This window comes from Daucus carota, chromosome 5 (genome assembly GCF_001625215.2).
Source record: "Daucus carota subsp. sativus chromosome 5, DH1 v3.0, whole genome shotgun sequence".
In the NCBI taxonomy this organism is placed as follows: domain Eukaryota; kingdom Viridiplantae; phylum Streptophyta; class Magnoliopsida; order Apiales; family Apiaceae; genus Daucus; species Daucus carota.
In genome coordinates this window covers 15,326,390-15,347,035 of record NC_030385.2, presented here as the reverse complement: position 1 = coordinate 15,347,035, position 20,646 = coordinate 15,326,390, and the positions used below count along the sequence as shown (strand labels likewise).

At 35.5% G+C, this 20,646-nt stretch overlaps 2 protein-coding genes across 2 annotated transcripts; both read right to left on the bottom strand.

Moving 5' to 3' along the window:
* Window positions 1–6,616: 6,616 nt before the first annotated feature.
* LOC108221401 (uncharacterized) lies at window positions 6,617–7,634 on the bottom strand. Its single transcript, XM_017395283.1, has 2 exons — window positions 7,305–7,634; window positions 6,617–7,186 (listed from the first exon to the last, which is right to left on the bottom strand). The coding sequence occupies exons 1-2, from the start codon at window positions 7,632–7,634 to the stop codon at window positions 6,617–6,619; spliced, it is 900 nt and encodes a 299-aa protein (XP_017250772.1).
* Window positions 7,635–12,258: 4,624 nt separating this feature from the next.
* LOC108223816 (kinesin-like protein KIN-7F) lies at window positions 12,259–20,022 on the bottom strand. The gene is made up of 14 exons (XM_017398242.2): window positions 19,865–20,022; window positions 19,221–19,440; window positions 18,611–18,700; window positions 18,424–18,524; window positions 18,204–18,317; window positions 18,050–18,131; window positions 17,907–17,974; window positions 17,738–17,803; window positions 17,488–17,612; window positions 16,661–16,994; window positions 15,474–15,578; window positions 14,316–15,374; window positions 13,304–13,623; window positions 12,259–12,936 (listed from the first exon to the last, which is right to left on the bottom strand). The coding sequence occupies exons 2-14, from the start codon at window positions 19,432–19,434 to the stop codon at window positions 12,618–12,620; spliced, it is 2,997 nt and encodes a 998-aa protein (XP_017253731.1). The 5' UTR covers window positions 19,435–19,440; window positions 19,865–20,022; the 3' UTR covers window positions 12,259–12,617.
* Window positions 20,023–20,646: the final 624 nt, after the last annotated feature.

The following is a 20,646-nucleotide window of genomic DNA, read 5'->3' as shown; positions in this document are numbered from 1 at the left end:
CATTCGGATCGACATGAGAGTCCAACTACATTGCATTGCCAGAATCCATGTTGTATATTTGAAAGAAAAACGAATCGGAATTTGAAGTAAGGGAAGGGGCTCTTGACCCGCAATAGATAGAGGAGGATTTAGGGTATATTTAGATTCTAGACAAACGAACCAACCGAATTTTCCGGTTTTGAAAAATTACAAACTATATTCAAACCGAATGTTAGAAAAACCGATCCAAACCGAACCGATTCTTAACGGATTGGTTCGGTTTGGTTTCGATTTAATACCAAAATACTAAAAAAATTGTACACTTTCATTAATTTATAATAATTCTAGGTGTTCCCTTTTTTGTCATTTAAGAAAATACTTAATAAAAGATAAAGATGAAACTTGTATAACTTTTCGGTATAAATAACTTTAGGTGCCACCCTTATACATTGTTATGAAAACAAATAATTCATTTTATTTTAAAAACTAAACAAAATATTTTATTTAAAAGATAAAAAGAAAAAAGTTTGATTATTAATGAAGAGTAACTCAAATAAGGATGGAGAAAAAGGGGAAGAATTTTAAAAGTATGAAATATTTATAATATTGATCAACACTCGAACACTTAAATACCTAAACTAAATATATAAAAATATTAATTATATAACATATGTGCTCACGGTTCAGTTCGGATATTTCGGTCGGTTTGAAAGTGAAAACCGAAACCAAAGCGAAAAATTTTCGGTATTCTAATTACCAAAACCAAAACCAAAACAAACCGTTAAGAAACCGAAATATTAGATTCGGACGATATGGATCGGCCGGTTTGGACCGGTTTCGGATAATTATTCTCAGGCCTAGGAAGAATCTACTTACTACTTGATTTATGAATTTCATACTAATATAAAGACATGTCCTACCGAGACAGAATTTGTAACTTGTTATCCTCCTGCCTAGTAGGAAAAGATTTACCTCCGTAGAAAGAATGATTCATTCGGATCGACATGAGAGTCCAACTACATTGCATTGCCAGAATCCATGTTGTATATTTCAAAGGAAAACGAATCGGAGTTTGAATTAGGGGAAGGGGCTCTTGACCCGTAATAGATTGAGCAGGATTTGGGTATATTTAGATTCTAGACGAATCAATGAATTATCAGAAAAATTCTAATCAACTTCTGCAGTGGCTCATGAGAGAAGGCTAAAATACTTTGATTTCTCTCTCTATAAAAAAACATGTGTGAAGCATAGTGCTAAGATCGATCAGCGAGGGATTCCCATAAAGGACGTAATGTAACAACCACAAAACAAAACTCTTTTTGTGGTCTTTTATGTGTATGGAAATATACACATGGAAAAAATCGTCGCATTTTTCCTACGATTCTTTATAAAGGATATTCAGTCCGTAAGAATAGAAGTTAAAGAGCATGCTTGTATGAGTTATAGCAATAAGATTCCACTCATCGGAATATGGAGGTACTTATGGCAGAACGGGTCAATCTAGTCTTTCACAATAAAGTGATAGACGGACAAATCCTATCCTACAAATCTATGACAAATATTCATAAAAATTATATATAAGTGGATTCTATAGTGTATACATCCTCGTCAGCTCGTGCCGTAAGGTGTTGGGCTAAGTCCCGCAACGAGCGCAACCGTCAAGCATGCACTAATTCATAGATATTTGGTTTTTTGATTACCAAGGAGTCCTTTATCGTATTTTATCTACGGATTAAAAAAATTCATAAAGGGGTCGGTTTGAAAATAAATGAATTGCTAGTCGTAGAATATTATTCGCGCCAGACCTAAACTTACAATGAGAGGTAGATTTTCCTTCCTTGTTTACTTTTTTCCTTTCAGTATTTTCCATGCCACAGCAATTAGGAATTTAAAAATAGGGTTAAATATCAAAGTGGTCACTGAAGTGGATATCATATATCACTTTGCTCACTAATCTTAACGGGGTCTCATTTCAATCATTAAAGTCATGATAAATATCAATCAAGTACCTCCAAATGATAGTTCAAGGAGTAAAAAAATTATTTATAGATTTTGACACATTATTTTTAAATACTAACACAACCAAGTAAAATATTATGACTTCTAGTATTTGTGATAATATATTTAGATTTTATAAAGTCTATTTACTATTTATTTTTTATTATATTAATATTTTATATTTTTAATTAAAAATAAAATAGTAAATAAAATTGATAAAATCTAAATAAAATTGTCATAAATACTAGAAGTCATAACCTTTTAAATGGTTGTGGTAATTATCAAAAATAATGTGTCAAACTCTATGAATAATATTTTTACTCCTTGAACTGAAATTTGGAAGTACTTGATTGATATTTATTATGGCTTTAATGATTGAAATAAGACCCCATTAAGATTAGTGAGCAAAGTGATATATGACCCCGCTTCAGTGACCACTTTGATATTTAACCCTTAAAAAATATATCAAAGCTCATGAACCCACACCATTGGCCAATTTGATTCGTTAGAGAGATAGTCGTAAACCTAATCGGTTACTTCTAATTACGTATATCAATAGTTCAAACCGCACTCAAAGGTAGGGCATTTCCCATTTTTATTGGATGGGGAAATGCGTAGAGATCGGAAAGAACACCAACGGCGAAAGCACTCTGCTGGACCGACACTGACACAACGTGATTTTGACTTAAAATACAATAAGATTCTGATACTATTCTTGACCTTTTACAGGTAATGACCTAAAATACAATAAGATCCCGATACTATCCTTGACCCTTTACAGGTAATGGTATGAGACAATCATCAGTAATAACACAAAACCAAATCAACATACTCTGTATATCCCGCTTAGAGCACGGTCTGGGGAGGGTAAAATGTACGCATATCACGCCCCTATTCTGAAAGAGTAGGGAGGCTGTTTCCCTAAAGACCCCTAGCTTAGTGCAAGACAAAATATTGTGTGACATGTATCTAAATGGTACCTTAGCCCATGATTTTCCTTACATGAGACTCATCTTTGTCATGAAATCTTCCATCATTGAATGATCAGAGCCCTTCTTTGAACTCCAATCCATATGTTATAAAATTCATTTTTTTGATTCTAATATAAAATTATACTATATGAAATAATATGTATGTATAAAAATAAAGAGGGTATTCTCAAAAATTTGATAAACTGGTACAAACAACAAGAGAATTATCTATGTTGCAATTGGTTCCTATAGCAGTTGGGCATAGTCCCCAAGTAATGGCAAGTTGCAACAATTGTGAAGTAACAATGGAAGGAGATATGCATGAGGTGTTACAGCAATATGCATCAGTTTTTGAAGACATTAAAGAATTACCTCCTGTAAGAGAGCAATTTGATCAAGAATACCCTTGAAGGAGGGTACTGATGCTATTAATTTACGACCATAGAGGTACTCTCTCACACAGAAAAATGTGATAGAAGAAATGGTACAAGAGATATGTTAGAGCAAGGGATAATCAGGCCTAGCAATAGTCCTTTTGCTGCACCCATATAGTGCTAGTCAAGAAGAAAGATGGGGTGGAGAATGTGTACGGACTATAGGAGCTAAAATAATGCAACGGTGAGGGATAAATTTCCTATACCTATTATAGAGGAGTTTATGGATGAGCTTCAAGGAGCTAAGCACTTTTCAAAAATCGACCTAAAGTCGGGATCCCATCAGATTAGGGTGGCACCTCAAGACATATTCAAGACATCGTTTAAAACTCATCTTGCCGTTTGGCTTAACAAATGCACCCTCGACATTCCAATCATTGATGAATCATGTCTTTAAGCCCATGTTGAGGAAAAGAGTTTTGGTGTTTCTCGATGATATCCAAATCTATAGTTTGACGTGGAATGAACACCTGACACCTGTTAAGAATGTAGTGGAAATCCTGAAGGAGAACTAGCTTCACGCAAATATAAAGAAATGTTCATTTGGTGTATCTGAAATCTATTACTTGGGTCACGTAATCTCAGCTGAGGGGGTGCACACTGAAGAGGACAAGATACGAGCAATTGTGGAATGGCCTACTCCCATTAATCTCAAACAGTTGAGAGGGTTTTTGGGAATAACAGGATATTATAGGCGCTTCATACAAGATTATGGCAAGATATGTAGACCTCTGACAGAGCTATTAAGAAAACACGCGTTTCGGTGGAATGATGAGGCACGGAAAGCTTTTAGATTGCCCAAGTCAAAGATGGCCAGACCTCCAGTTTTGGCCCTTCGTAATTTCAGTAAACCTTTTACTGTGGAAAGAGATGCTTCAGCTCAAGGAATGGGGCCATCTTTACTTCAAGAAGGTCATCCAATTGCTTTTTTGAGTAAGGCTTTTTCTCCTAAAAATGCACTTTTATCTGCCTATAAAAGAGAGTTACTGGCAGTAGTTTTTGCAGTCAATAAATGGGAACATTATTTAATGAACCTACCGTTTGTCATTAAAATAGACCAGCAAAGTTTAAAATATGTTTTAGAGCATAAACTTTCTACTCCTTTCCAGCAAAAATGGTTGTCTAAATTAGCTGGGTTTGATTACACTGTTGAGTACAAGAGTGGGAAGGAAAATGTGGTAGCGGACGCATTATCTCGCACTTCAGGGGGCTACTGTTATCTATGGAAGTATCTTCTATTAATTCACGGTTGTTGGATGAATTAAAGTTATATCGGCATAATGATGCGGACATTGGGAGACTAATACAAGAAGTGCAGATGAATCCATTATCACACCATCATTACAAATGGAGTGATGGATTGTTGTTAAGGAAAGGTAAACTGGTTGTGGGACAGGCTGATAAAGTGCAACAATTAATTCTGAATTGGATGCATTCTTTTAGTCAAGGCGGTCACTCAGGTGTGTATACTACAATGAAAAGGATTCAGACATTATTCTACTGGCCTAATATGAAGAATACGGTTCTCGAGTTTGTAAGGAAGTGTTCTACATGCCAGAAGTGCAAGTATTACACAAGTGCATTACCAGGATTACTACAGCAACTGGTGCCAGAATTATCATGGGAATTATCATGGGATGATATAATGACTGATTTCATCGAAGCATGATTGTCACGGCGGAAAGTCGAGGCGAGTCGATAGACCCCGGGCTAGTCGACTAGTCGACTAGACGTAGACTAGTCTCAAACTAGTCGACTAAAAATATTATACATTAATACACATATATTTATATAATTATATATACCTTGTTACCTACCAAATGTAGTTGACTAACAATAACACTGTATAATGGAAACATGTAGGCTGTAGAAAACAAGAATGCATTATGGTCTAAACAACAGGAGAAACATAGAGCAAGTTGTAAAACAAACACTGCAGTTCTAATGCTGAAAAATAGAGCAGAAAACAAAAAGGCTGCAAAATGCAAAACCTACAGTTTATAAAACAGTACATATCAGAGTTAATTAATAGTACATATCAGAACATTCAGCAGTCAAAATACACCAACTAAAATACTAAAATAACAGAAATTCAAAAGCCTGCAAAATGCAAAACCTGCAGTTTAGAAAACTACGAAATTTTGACTCTGCAATCTACATATCTAGGCAGTGAGTGAAAAATAAACAAACCAAAAGAAAAGCATTTAAATCAGATATCATCATAGAGGTTCAAAATATTATCTCGCGCGCGGTATTTATCATTTCTCTCACTGTTATGGTTTGGTTAATAATATTCATAATCATCCTCGACATCCTCATCATCATTCAATATGATGGGTACTTGATCCTCTAACATCTCAATATCAGGTGACACATCCATTTTAGAAGAAGAGGCATTCGCATTCGCCCTCTTTTGACTACGACGACTTTCAAGATTTGTAGATACATCCAATGCTTCATCTACTGCCTCCCATAAATCATCATCAACGGTATCAATTACTTATCCATTCACCCACTCATTGTCCCATTGAAATTCTTCTAAAACCAATGGATTAAAATTTGTTCCCTCTTCACGCCTTCGTTGGAACCTTGTTGCAATCCTTCGGTTGTATTGAATATACACCAACTTCATTTAAACGTTAGTGATCCAATCTATTCCTTTTCTTGATGTGAATCTAAAAACAAAATTAATATATATAATTGTTATTTATCAATCCAAGTACTTAGATTCCTACATCTGAAAAACAATAAAACACTTACAAATTCAAAAGTACTCCAATTACGCTCGCAACCGCATGAAGAACAACAAAGGCCAACAATTCATTTTGCGAACATTGCAAGTTCAAGGTTAAGACTACCAAAAGCTCCCCACCAATCAACTACGATAAAAAAAATCAGATAAAAATTTGAACAAGAATAGTTAAAGCTTAGTAATTACTAATCAATACACTTACGTGGACTCTTAGTTTTCCTTTGACAAATAGAAAGTTTCTTTCCAAAAGCATTCCTTGAGTTCTCATATTGGTCAACTTGGTTACTAATGGTTTCCACCAAGCTTGTGTTAACTACCATCTTTTCAAGAACATCATTGAACTTCATCCGCAATTCGCTTGAGTATGCATAATCTTTCTTTAATGTCAAAGAACTTTCTCGGATTAAAAAATAAAGTTGACCCATATAAATCTACTTGCATTTGAGATTCCCAACGCCTTTCTATAATTCCTATGACTTTACCTAAAAGCCTTTTTTTTTCTCAAGTCCAAGTTTCATCTTGTCTTTGGCAAAGTACATTGCTGCACAAAGATCCGCCATAGCCGGCTTTTCATCTCCGTCAACAACCCTCAATACCTGTAAAAGTGGTATTGATGCTAGAATGCAATCTTCGACAGTACTCCAAAACTTTGTTGATAGAACAAAAGAATGCACTTTCTTTCCTGCCACTGTTTTAGCTAGTTTGGAATTGAACCATTCTTCATTGCCAAACAATTTTCTCAAGACATCTTGGTTTTTGTGCAAGCTTTGTAAAGTAAGAATAGCTGTAGCAAATCTTGTAGCTCCAGCTCTAACAATGTCCCTTCCTTGTGTCTTCTCCCTCATGGCAGCTAGGAGTCGACCATGCCTGTACACAAAAGTGGTTAAACTTCTACCATGTGTAATAGTAGCATCAAGTTCCTTTAGCTTGCAAATATCCTCCATTATCAAGTCTATGCAGTGTGCAGCGCAAGAAGTACAAAAAAGTGTAGGAATCCGACGACACAATAAACCTCTGGCAGCCTTAAAGTTAGCACCATTATCTGTCACAACCTTCAATTAATACAGGTATTATACAAGTACAATTAGTATAATTATAACAAGTACAATTAGTATAATTATAATAGGCCTATAGAACAGAGAAGTATAATTCAAGTTTGATATAAGATACTTGAACGACATTCTCTCTTCCAATCAAATTAATCTGCTGCTCAAATAAAACAGCCAACATTTTTGCATCCTGAATTTTACTTAAAACATCAACTGAACTCAAGAAGAATGTCCCTTCTGGACAATTAACAAGAAATTTGATTAGGTGTCTACCCCTCTTATTAGTCCATCCATCGGACATTGGTGAGCAGCCATACTGTTTCCAAGCTTTCTCCTGTTTTTCTTTTAATTTATCTGTCTCTTTCTTTGCTTTCTCAAGTAAAGGCACTCTTAACTCATGATAACTTGGTGGCTTGAGACCTGGTCCAAACTGTCCAATTGATTCAACCATTATTTCGTAACTTTTGAGCACGCGGCATTGAATGGTATACCATTTTCATAAAAAAAAGTTGGCGATATGCATTTTCACTCTTTCTTTTTCTTCTTCAGATTTTGTACAATTTTCAAGGCTCGTTTGACTTGGAAAGGGACTATGCCTTTCTTCAATAACTTCTTCAGGAGTCTTTCGGATCATGGAAGCAATTGATTTTGAAGGCTTTGGTTGTGGTACAACAAATTGAAAGCCTGCCTTCCTTTTAGATTAAGTTTCAGGACTTGGTAAAGTGTTAGAAGCACCTGTTGACTGAATCTCAGTCTCTGTACGGCCAGTAGGCTCTTCATCATATCCTTCATGATCTAATTGAAGCACATAGTTCTTCTTTGCACTCTTCTCCACGTACTTTCTCATATAGTCTTTCATTTCCTTTATGATTGTTGGGTTTGTCTTCGAACACACTGCTATATCAGCAAAACCACCAGCAAGATGTTGTTTCAATCTCCTCACCCCTGAATGCATCTTCTTGCCACAAAGACTGCATTGGACCACATCCTTGACACTCAAATCGGTCCAGAATCCAAACTTTCATGATGGGTCACTTGATTTAGCTTTACGAGCAGGATCCTTGGATGGATCGTAATTTTCAGCAGATGAATCCTTCATCACTACTGAACTGCCAAAGATATCAAGTTTACATAATACATAAGTACATATACTATCATGCTATGTAAACGTGCACATAAATAAATACTAAATACATATACATATATTATGTGTCTATAACTCTATAGGTGTGTATATTATATATATATACATACATATAATATGTAAGTATATATATACAACTCTGTGTGTGTAACTGTGTGTGTGTGTGTGTGAAAGGAGGGAACAGAAAGAAGATTAGAAGAGTATAATTATCTGGTTGAAGAAGAAGTTTGATTGTGATTTGGTCTCTCGCAGTCGCAGTCGTCGCCGGTAGCCGTTATATGATGTAATTAGGGCTGAAGACATGTTTTATAGGTTAAAACAATTTGGGCTGGATCTTGACCGGGTTTGAGTCAATTTAAAACCAGTCGAGGATCCAAGCGACTAGTCGAGCCGACTAGTCGCCCAGTCGACCAGTCAGTCGACAAGTCGGGCGAAATATGAGTTGTTCTCTAGTCGACTACTCTAGTCGACTACCCATTCTCGACTACTCGACTAGTCGCGATTAGTCGAGCGCCGTGACAACCATGCATCGAGGGACTTCCTAAATAAAAAGTTAAGGAGGTCATTTTGGTGGTGATCAATCGAATGAGTAAGTATGCTCACTTCTTAACTCTTAGTCATCCATTTACTGCTCTACATGTAGCCCAGCTGTTCTTAGATAACATCTTTAAGTTGCGTGGATGTCCTAAAACAGTTGTATCGGATCGGGACAAGGTATTCACTAGTTTTTTTTGACAAAAATCAATGAGGTTATACGGAGTTCATCTGAAGATGTCAACTGCCTATCTTCCCTAGAGGATGAACAGTCTGAAGTGCTAAATCACTGCTTAGTAACTTATCTTCGCTGCATGTGCCATGAGAAACCACATGATTGAGTGAAGTGGTTACCCCTAGCTGAATTTTGGTACAAGACGTCGTTTCATACGGCCGTCAAGAAGAACCCTTTCGAGGTAATGTATGGATATCCCCCTCTGTTGCATCGCCCTTATATCCAAGAGTCTTCAAGCTAGGGAACAGATGCTAGCACTGTTGAAGGATAATTTACACAAAGCTAGGAATCGAATGAAACAACAAACAAGATTCGTTCGGAAAGATGTTTTGTAGTTGGTGATTGGGTCTACTTAAAGCTTCAGCCCTATAAACAAAGTTATGGAGCATCTCGTCCACACCAGAAATTGGCTACCAAATATTTTGGGCCATACCGTGTTCTGAAGAAAGTGGGTAGTGTAGCTTATACCTTGCAACTACCAATGGCGTCAAAGATTCATCCGACTTTTCATGTGTCCCTCTTTAAAAAGCATCAAGGTCGTATACCTATTAGTTTGGATACATTTCTCCCTGAAAAATATGATTCAGACAGCCAAGAACCAGTCAAAACCTCGTGGAAAGTGCAAGAGATCAGGACTATCAAGAGGAGAAGTGCTGCTCAGGTCCAATGGTTAATCATGTGGACTAATAGACTAGTTGAAGAAGCTATTTGGGTAGATGCTGAGGTTATTATGCAGTAGTTTCCTCACTTCGATCCTTGGGGTCAAGGATCTGCTGAACGAGGGAGTATTGATGCGTTACGTGGAGAAGAGAGTGTGGGTCTACATGTTTCTGACTCAGACAAAGGGAAAGGACGGGAAGCTGGGAAAGATAATGGAAAGAAGGACAAGGGGCCCATTGTGGAGCATGCATAACAACCGTAACGTTCATGTTGCATTTTATTTTACGTAGTTGCATTTCATGTTAATTTAGGCCGCATTTCAGTAGAGAGAATATATAGTATTGTAGGAGCTTTGGGACTATTCATGCATACTGATAACTATTTGTAATTCTCTCTCTAGACTCAAATCTGTAACTGTGGAATTTGCTTAACAGAATGGCCCTTCATTTTGGCTGATTCACTGAGTAATTTTCTCCGATCTTTCTCCCTATTATTAAGACTAGATTGATTTATCTTTATAAAAATTCTACTTTTCCATTCCATATTTTATCTCCCATATTAAAATATTATGACTAATGTCATGATTTTTCTTATAATTTAATATAATAGTCATTTGAACGTTTTACCCACGTAAATTGAGGTGTTAAAAGCACATTTCGTATTGATTTTAAATTTATGTTTTTTGAATAAAAATATATATGTCAAATTTTTATTTAAAAACAATTCAATTTTAAAATATGTGTCAAAAATTAAAAAAACTGTCATTTTGAATGGAGAGAAACTATACATTATTTTTTTAAAAATACTCCCTCCGTCTCAATTTTTAGGTCCCTTTTAAAAAAATTACGCATCTTAAGAAAATGTTAGTTGGGTATTTAATTTTCTTGTCAATCCTTAATAGTTGCACTAAATTAAAATGTGTTGTGAGCTACTAGTCAAATATTGGAAATTGTGTTTGAAGAGTATTTTAAGAAAAACTATTTAAAACATTATTTTGAAAAGGATGAGGGACAAGTATTTTAGAATAAATAATTTTTCAAAAAATACTTATAAACTGAGACGGAGGGAGTATCTATGTTATGGTTCGGGGAGAGTACCAGTGAAGTCGGTCATAGAGATGTGGCACAATTTTTGATTGCGAGGACTCGATGTTGACTTTGACAATTCTTTGAAAGTAGTCCACATGGCTAAACCGTGCTGGATCGAACAATGTGAATGCCTTCAGAGAATAAAATCTCCGCTGCATCTATGATGGAAATATTCATGCATTTGTCAATTCCGAAGATAGATGAGGGTTCAGATTCCGTAATCATCAACTGTAGTGAAAATTTGTGATCGAATAATTTAGTGGTAAAAATGTTATTCCAGATTTAAATTTTGAATTTGGAGTAAATAAAAATTGATAAGGTACCTTCTTATTTAAAATATGGTGGTGAAATTTAAAAATAATACGTTCACACTTCACATAACTACGTTAAGTTAAAATAAAGCAAGCAACTTTTTTATTGATTTTGTTTGCATATTTTTTTTCTATTAGAGCCATATTTGCTTTCGATATTTTTGCGCATTATTACTTTAAAATTACATGCCACTGTTTTTATAATTATAACACACCATGTAGTTTGTTACATGTGATTGTGCGTGATAGGGTTATTGATTTGAAAGAAGAAAACGAACACGTATTTTCATGAATTATGAAATTTAAAGATTAAAAAAGAAAGGGTCATGTCATCCAATCGATCCAGTTCTGTCGAATGATTACATTCTTGTTAGTGATGTTTATGTGGATTTGCTATCACTTCTTTTCCCCACATCTTGTTGACTTGAGAATCAATCATCGTGTCTTTCAAGATACCTCCGGCTGTTTAGTCCTCCGTCGGCGAGAATATTTTACTGTTCTATATTATGTATATTAATATATTTTTCAACAATAATATTTAATTTCTTGTCAACAATAATATTCACATAAATAAAATTTATTTAAAAAAAAATATTTCAATATTATTCAAAAATAATTATAATCTAATGAAAAATATAAAAAATTTAATCTTGGAAGTTTAGTTAATTATATCTTAAAATTAAGTTCCATTCATTTATTTAGATAGTTATATCCTGAAATTAATTTGATAAAAAAATTGCGTACTTTTTTTTTTGCATACTTTATTTCCATATAAATTTCAAATTACATGGCCTGCCACATGTCAAACCAATCTGTCATTCCGTGTAAACTTCTGTTACTCTTTTTAACGGCAATTATATGAGTTTGATACCATTAAGCGAGCCACTTGAGACTCCGTTAGTGATCAGTTATACCGTTTGTACTACACAGCCTTCCTGGCATATAACCAAAGAAGAAAAAATAAGATGCTAGAACCATTATAACATCTTCACTGTATAACTAAACGGTAGCACAGCTGTTTTTAATTTATTAAATTTTCTACCGAAAATAAAATCAAGTGCACTGCACAAGAAGAAGACAGATAAATACAAAAGCAATAAAAATTGTACATGAAGCTGTCATATTGAGTGCACCAACCAAACGTCATTCCATAGGAACAAAGAAGAAAACTTATGCAGGGAATTCCAGTTAAGTTTCTTCATTACTAAGAAATACTAAGCAATACACAAGGTATTAGTACTAAATTAAAAATTAAAAATTAAGAAAAAAAAAAAAAAAACAAGTACTTGAGGCTTATAGGTTAGCTACTGTTTTACAAACCCCTGAGCAATGTACCAGCCTCTAAAATTATACTAGAAAGTTTAAGGTAGCAATTATACATATATTATAAATATCTAAGTAAATGGAGCCCCCTGGGTACCACATTGTTACCACACTTTCTCCCTTGCCATCTGCAGCAATCTTACAATATTGATATCAGGCTGCGCTTAACACTATACGATCTTCTGGAGCTCCAGGGAGCAAACTTCAGACCAAACATCTCCTTAGAAGCCTTTCCGGGCTCTGTAAGCCCAATAAGTTTAGCTACGACAAAGGCACTGTCTGCAATGTGGTCCAAATCTCCTGAATTCGTCCATAGGAGATTGGCCAGCTGAACTCTCCTATGTTTACTATTCAAAGGAATGTTCCATTTAAGGTAGAGACTCTTTCTCTCTATTTGGGGGAGTTGCTTGTGCATTTGGATGCTGAGCATGTGCCTCTCATGACGAATAGCCTTGAGACTATTACAGAAGGAAACATAACAGCAATGGACAGAGAGTTAATAAAGTAATTAATGAAGCTACAAGTAATAAAAGACAAGTGATATAGAGGTGGTGTATTGGAGATCTCTTCATTAATCAGAGTACAAAAGTATCAGCTGCTATTTCTAATTATAACCTTTGTAATTAAACGTCAAATTTTTGCAACTTACAACCAGAACAGTGCCATTATTTCCGAAGTACATGCATGCCTACAGAACTTATCTACCATGATTTTACCGAAAGAACAAAGCAATAAAGTGAGTTGACTGCGATAATCTGCACTATAATAACTTGAAGTAAAAATATCTTCCTTAATAAAACAAATAAAAGAAAAAACATCTCTCACCTGGAAGCAATTGTAAGAGTCCTTCCGTCTTCCACAGTCTGATTACCCTGAGAAAATGTCTCCTTCAGAAAAAACAACCTCCGAAGTTCAACCTCCATGTATATGGAGTCAGTTGGGTCACCATTGAATAGCAAGAAGAAATGTGTTCTGTGCACTAAAGATACATTGCAAGTATGCCATAATTCTATTATATCTTTCTGGAGTCTTTTAAATTCTGATGGCCAATTTGAAGGACTACTGAGATCATATTCCATTGGATCTAAGCCGACATCTTTTACACTCTTCAAACACATATTGGACATCGTTTTTGTCTCATTTGCCTAAAAGAATTTACAACAAAATTGATTAGAAAAACAGCTAGTTTACATATATAAAAATAAGGATAGAAAAACATTTGTTATCTTGCTTAATGACCTCAAAAGGATAACATTGCAGAGTTATATAAGGATGGGTAGTTGCTGCCAACATGTTTCTTGTGCACTTACGAAACAAGAGCACCTACTGTTTCTCAAACATTTATCCCAAAAAAAAATTATTGAAATAGGTAACAAATATTGCACTACGTCCGGCCAGGATATATGTTTGTCCATCCATGTACACACATCACACTCACAAACATACATATCTGCACAAATGTCTACATAAACACACAATATATTAGATAACATGCATGCATGTTGAGGTCTTGCAATGAATTCATGTGATATATGCAGTTCCCACTATCATTATACAAGTGCATGATGCAGGAAATAATCTTATGCAATTCCCCTAAAAGAAAGTTGTCGATGCAGCAAAAGTTCTTTCTACTTATCTAGCGATTGAGGAGAACCCATTAAAGCCTTCAGCACACTCAAATTTTCTTTTAGTATGCAGTAACGATGACAAAATTAGATGGTAGGATATATACTAATAACAATGACTCTGCACTTCACTTGTATAAACAGATAAAATGCACTGGCCCTTAGAAGATCTTAGGAATCTATTTGAAAACTGAGGCTAAGATAAGACTTACAAGAGTGTCAAAACCTTGGTGCTCATCATGAGGTTCAGACATAGTTTCCAGTTTTGCAATGCATGTATTGCCATCGCTAATAATTTCAGCAGATAATTTTCCCTGCTCTTGTGTGTCAAGCTCAATGTCAACACCATTCTTGTTAGGCGACTGCGAGCCATTGCTAGATGAGATCACAACATCAGAACCATAGTTTAGTCTAGAATTTTCACTCTGAGAAGCATGAGGTTTTTGAGTGTGGTATTCCTCACAGCCATTTGGTGGAGTGTCATCAAGGTGTACTGCCTCCTGCAGCCTCGGGGAAGATAAGGTTGCCGAAATACCAGATTCATAGCTCCTGCTTGTTGTTGAACTCGGGCTCCTGGACCTGGAAAACTCCTTGACCAGGTCATAAGATGGAGATCGTTTTTCAGGTGAAGGAGTATCATAAATGCAATTTATTTTACTATCCTCTATATATGGTAATGCCACTTGTCTATCTTCACTACATGGAAATGTTAGAGCTTCTCTATTCGTCTTTAAAGAGGGTGCAATAGATTCTGTTTCTTCTTTCGAAAGCAAAGAGACTAATACCTCATCTGACTTTGACATAGGTGATACCCATTCCTCATTTGCAGTCTCTCCATTTTTCAAAACAATAGTAGCGGATATTCCAATGTCATGGGCATTAGATAATTGACTGGATTCCGGATGATTATTCTTACTGAAATCTTCTGTTTCGATGCACCGAACTTCCTTGCATATATCTTCAGATGTACAATTACTCTTACCATCATAATCATCCAGATCCTGGCTTAAATCACTTTCACTGATCTGTGAAGTACTGGTCAGCGGTCTTCGGCATGGGTCTGGGTGCAAATCTTCAGAAGAACCAGGGAAAAAACTGTGGTTATAATTTAGTGCATTAACATCCTGTCTATCAGAAAAGGGAGATGTGCATAATGTTTTGGAAGCAACGTCCATAGAGTGAGGAACTGCTGTTAAGTAATTATTCTCTACTCGGTATCCGGCATCTGGTGAATCCTGAACTCGCAAGTGGGGGTAGTGATTATGAACTACCTGGAAGGTTGGAACATAGAATTAGAACTTAACAATGGATACGGGTCAAGATAGAAGAGAAACTTCAGTGAGTCCCATATGAATGAAAACAATGTTTACCCTTGTCAATGGATGCCCATCATTTCCAATACATCTTAGCATTTCCTGAATTTGAGATTTAGCAGAATCTCGTTGCAGAGTCAGGTCCTTTACCTCTCTTTCCAGCTACACCATAGAGAATATAGGTTAACCACAGTTTTATTAAGCACATTCAAGATGACAGCAATATCTGATATAGCAGCTATATGTAAGGTTCATATACAGAGCATGTAAGATATTTGAGTAAAGAATACATCTAAAATTTAACCAATTAAAACAAGCTCAAAAATTGCACAAAGAGAACGATCTTTGAAGACATGAATACAAATAGAAGGGTGCACACAAGTAGAACCTTATATTTTCGATTAAATGCAATGGTAGTAATCTGGGTTCAGAAAATAAACCCTTTTGAGGGAAAATTGCAGCATCTCTACCTCATTTATATCAGTAACAATATTGCTAATTTTTCTGTAATTATTATATGTGGTTGTTTAAGAGAGGGAGGCTTTAAGGAAGATACATAGGGTTGGTTCATTGATTAACTGCTGCAAAGACATTGGCTGTGATACTGACACCAACTTTTATAATTAAAGGGCTTAAATTTATGTCCAATCTGAAATCGACTTAAATCTCCTCTGATACACTGAAGTACAAACATTGATTTCTAAAAGTGAAGCAAATAACCTCTTAATCCTTTAAAAAAAATTACCTAATATTTATGCAGAAGGGGAAAAAAGGTGACCTTACGCAATTAATAGATTTAGCATAAACCTCCACAAAGATATTGAAGCATTCTGAGTTTTTCTTGAAAGATAGAGGGCTGGTTAAGAAGAGGTTAGATTTTAAATTGATCAAGACCATAAATTACCTATTTCGTGGGGGTCAATCATTTGCAAGACAGTAAATTCTTAATGCTAAAGGGAAGAGAACTTATAGGAAACAGGTGAAAAGTTTGCTAAACCCTATTGTGCTATCAAGGAAAGAATCCTGTGGATATAGAAGGACTATAAATATTTCAGCAACAATGTATTACTTAAGGGATACTACCTCAGTTGCATTAATATTGTTGAATCCGTAATTAAGCACTTCAGATATAATACATAATGAGTAATTTTAACAGCAGAACTAGTTACTGACACTGAGCATTGAATAGTCTCTAAAAGAATATATCAAGACTAACAAATTTAATTTTGGAACTTGAGTCGTACCTTTTCAATTTGCAGTTCTTTCTCGCGAAGAAGTGCAGAATACTTCGATGCAACATAAGTAGATCCTGTACTTAACTCACTCTCCAATCTAGTTAACTCTCTCTGCAAATGTTTTACCAAAGCCTTATCTGATATTATCACGTTAACTTGCGCATTAGTTGATACTTCTTTGGCACAACTTGCGAACAACAGTGTATTTCTTGATTGCTCAACATGAACTCGTGCAGGGCTCATTGTACATATTATGGCAGTTCTAGCATTGCCTCCCAATGAGGATTGCAGTATACGGGTTAGCTTTGAATCTCTGAAAGGAATATGACCATTTCTTCCCTTGCTGCAACCATTTACAAAAGTGGGTTAATATTTTGACAACTACCACAAATAAAATTTTCGCACGTTGCACTGTATAAGCCTTCTTTAGTTTATCATAACCAACAGAGGGCAGCTGGGCAAGGTAAAGTTCAAACATGGGAAGGGTAGTTTAGGGGAGATGTGTGTGTGGGTGGGGGGTGGGTGAGTGTGATAGGAGAGCAGCAGATAATTTGCCAGCCTGTCATGTCATATTGTCATAATATCAAAAGCCTTTTATATATCTCGTAAAAATAATTAAGCAAACTTAGTTATGTACTTATGTACCCACAAGAACCATGCCTCAAATGGAAACAGTTGCAAGTCCTTGAAGATGATTTGTGACTAAAGTTTCTATCACAAATAAAGAATAGCAGAATATACATTATTCTCAAACATCAAAAGATCTATCAATTAGTGAAATAATGACTAAAATTTTATAAGTAATTGGATGGGGGAAAAAGGATAGAGAGACTGACCTTAGTTTGCGGATTACAGTCCCAAGGGTAAGCAAACTGCGGTTGATATGGCAGCCTTCCTTTAACCTTGTACCAGCTGATAATGACTGGGATGCACGCTCACTTCCAGCAAGATCGACAAAATTCTAAATTCAAAGAACACTAATTTTCATCAATATCACTAAACAAACACAATATTTAGTCCAATATTCTCAAACATATCATTTACCAATTTTGAACAAAATTAATGGAAACTTGAACGAAAGCATACCACAGATGCCACGAGGGTGCTCGAGTTATCCTTGCTTAAAAGCTCACGGGTAGAACTTTCCACAGTCTGTAATATTAACAAATGAAATAATATAATTGACATAACAATCCCATCTGGTTCTACACCCAAAACAAATCATAAAATAATATACTAGGCTCGGCAGTTGTACCATTCTTATGATTTGATGTGATCTGGAGCTTGTTTCATTCAGAGAGGTCTCCCCAATCTGTCTCTGAGCTGCAAAAGTGCAGCACAAAATATTAGACCTTATTCAGTAGTCCTCTATCAGAAGAATGGTTCGATGAAACTTACCTTCACATAGAGAAAGAAGCTCCATTACGTGATCCCAGTCTCTCAATATTTCCTCCGTGAGTTTCTCAACAATGGTACCTCTCTATCAAAACAAACAACTGTCATGCTACAACAACACATTGATAGGTGTATTGTGTAAGGAAAAAGTTCACACCTCTGGATCATCTAAGAGCCTGAGGGGAGTGTTATCAGTGCTGAGGAGGTCTCTAACTGATTCATTATAGATCTCCATTGCAGAAAACTTCAAATGAAATTCTCTTTCTGTGTGCTACAAAAAACACAACCATATATGTCTAGCAAATCAACCAAGGCACTGAATGCAACATGCAGAACTAAAACTGTATCATTAAAATGATGCACTTGACTTTAATTACCTTCTGTATATAGTCATATATATCAGATATAGTATACTCAGTAATGCCGGTCATGGTAAACGTTTTTCCGCTACTTGTTTGTCCATATGCAAAAACACTAGCTGGAGTCGTATACATTTGCGACAAAGTCAAGAGAAAATTCATGACAAAAAGAAGGGAATAAAATAGAATAGAGACGTATACTCACAATTGATACCAGTTAGAACTGATAGAGCAACTTCCTTGGCTCCTTCCATATACACCTGCCTCGTAGAGCAATCACAACCAAATACCTTATCTGGATCCCCAAAATCCCACCACGAATGAACAAAATTATAAGAACAATCTTAGAAAAATACTGTTAAACTCGACAATTCACAACTGCAGTGATTGTTGTTAGTTTCTTATTCTTATGATAACTAGTATACATCAAAATCATTGAAGCTTAACCACAAACGTCTAATGGAAAAAACATAGTCATGCTCATGCACTCCATTCCATCTCATTTCAACACATATACACTTGAACCATCAATTGAAAAGAATTACCATAAACAAAACTATATCCGACTATAAACCAAATCTAAAACCCGTTCGTACTCCACCGGCCGAGCACAAATGGAAAATGCATCAGATAATCCCCATTCCCCGAAAATGATTCATTTCCACTTTAAATTAAACCTCTAGGAAACAAAACAGCGCTTAACATTAAAAACGTGTCCATACAAGACAATTAAGTACCATTGTACATAACAAACCGAAACATACACCATACATCACACACAAATCAAGAAAAACTAATAGTAAATATAAGCTTACCAAATGTATAAGCAGACGGATACATAGACCGATCGGGCATAGAAAGATTAGCATTCTTGTAAATGACAGTGTCGCCGTTAATACAATCCCAATCCGCCACATCATTCCTCGCAATCTCCTTCCGGTTCAAAGGCCTCAACCGGACGGTCACGAAAATCTTCTCATCATGTCCCCCTGCCATCCCTACCTCCTCTCCAACATCACTCGCTCCCATTCTCAACTAACAATAATTACAATGCCACCGTCAACACATACGCCTCAATAATAACACACACACATATAATATATAGAAACACGCACACACTAATCAGAGTCATATGCTTCACATTGTAATGCTTGGCTTAGTTTGTAGAGACAATAGGGACCAGCAAATTGGACAATCATTATCTACGAAACAAACAAATCTAATCATGGATTAATTGCTAATTTCATCGCATTATTTAATTGAGTGCTTTGTAACCATATAATAAGTAGTTGAATATTATAGCGGAATGGTCCCCTATAATACAGACTGTCAGTCTCTGTCTGCATTCGCTGACTGATTTGCTACTTAATTAATCACTAGATGATAGTGAAAACTTAGATGCACTGTATGCCAAGTGATAAATGTTAAGCGCTGAGGAAGTGAAAGCAGTGAAAAATACCTGAGGTTTTCGGAAGTTGAAGTCGTTGTCACTGCAATGCACTTAATCTCATACTGTCTTGTGAAATTCTCGCAGAGATTTTGTTGTCTTCTGAGAGAGAGAGAGAGATTCAGAGAGAGAGAGAGAGAGAGATTAGTGATGACAGATGGGGACGGGGTGAAAGGAGACGAAGCTGAAGCTGTATGTTTTAGATAGACGGTGTAGTTGCTTTTGGTGCACCTTTGGACACGGGGTATGCCGTATGCAAGAAAAAAGCGATAAATTAAAGATTTTGAAATTTATTGCTCGATATTATGGTTTTTGACGTACAGTTGAACCTCATTTATTTAATTAATAATCGATATGTAATATTCTTACTAAAAGTAATATTTTTTTCTGTTTCCAACATTATGTACATAGTGTATTTTTACTCTCGATAAAGTAATAAACTCAATAAATTAATATTTTTCGTTGATCTCAATACTATTACTTTAAGAAAATTTAACCGTAAATTTAACAAAATTATAAAGTGTAAGACTCCCCCCGCTATGCCTCCTCACTTTTTCATTTAGATTTCAACTGGTTGAGAAGTTGCGGCGGCATATAAAAATTATAATAATAATTTAAAATTAGTATTTGGAAGATAATATAATCGTGTGGCAGTCTATAAAAATTTTATTAATCATTCAAAATTGATATTTGTAGAATAAAATATATTTTATATTATAAACATCTCGATGCAATACCAGTATTGATATACAAAATTATATAATTGGACTATAATTTATGAGTGAAAAAATGAA

Bases quoted from the DNA above. Each gene is read 5' to 3' on its own strand.
- LOC108223816 (XM_017398242.2), bottom strand. From the start codon at position 19,434: ATGGGAGCGAGTGATGTTGGAGAGGAGGTAGGGATGGCAGGGGGACAT. The intron at 18,318-18,423 runs GTAATTAAAGTC...TGTTTTTTGTAG, and splicing joins TATATGACTATATACAGAAG to CACACAGAAAGAGAATTTCA. The intron at 18,132-18,203 runs GTGTGAACTTTT...TTGTTTTGATAG, and splicing joins GGCTCTTAGATGATCCAGAG to AGAGGTACCATTGTTGAGAA.
- LOC108221401 (XM_017395283.1), bottom strand. From the start codon at position 7,634: ATGGTTGAATCAATTGGACAGTTTGGACCAGGTCTCAAGCCACCAAGT. The intron at 7,187-7,304 runs GTATCTTATATC...TATTAATTGAAG, and splicing joins GAAGAGAGAATGTCGTTCAA to GTTGTGACAGATAATGGTGC.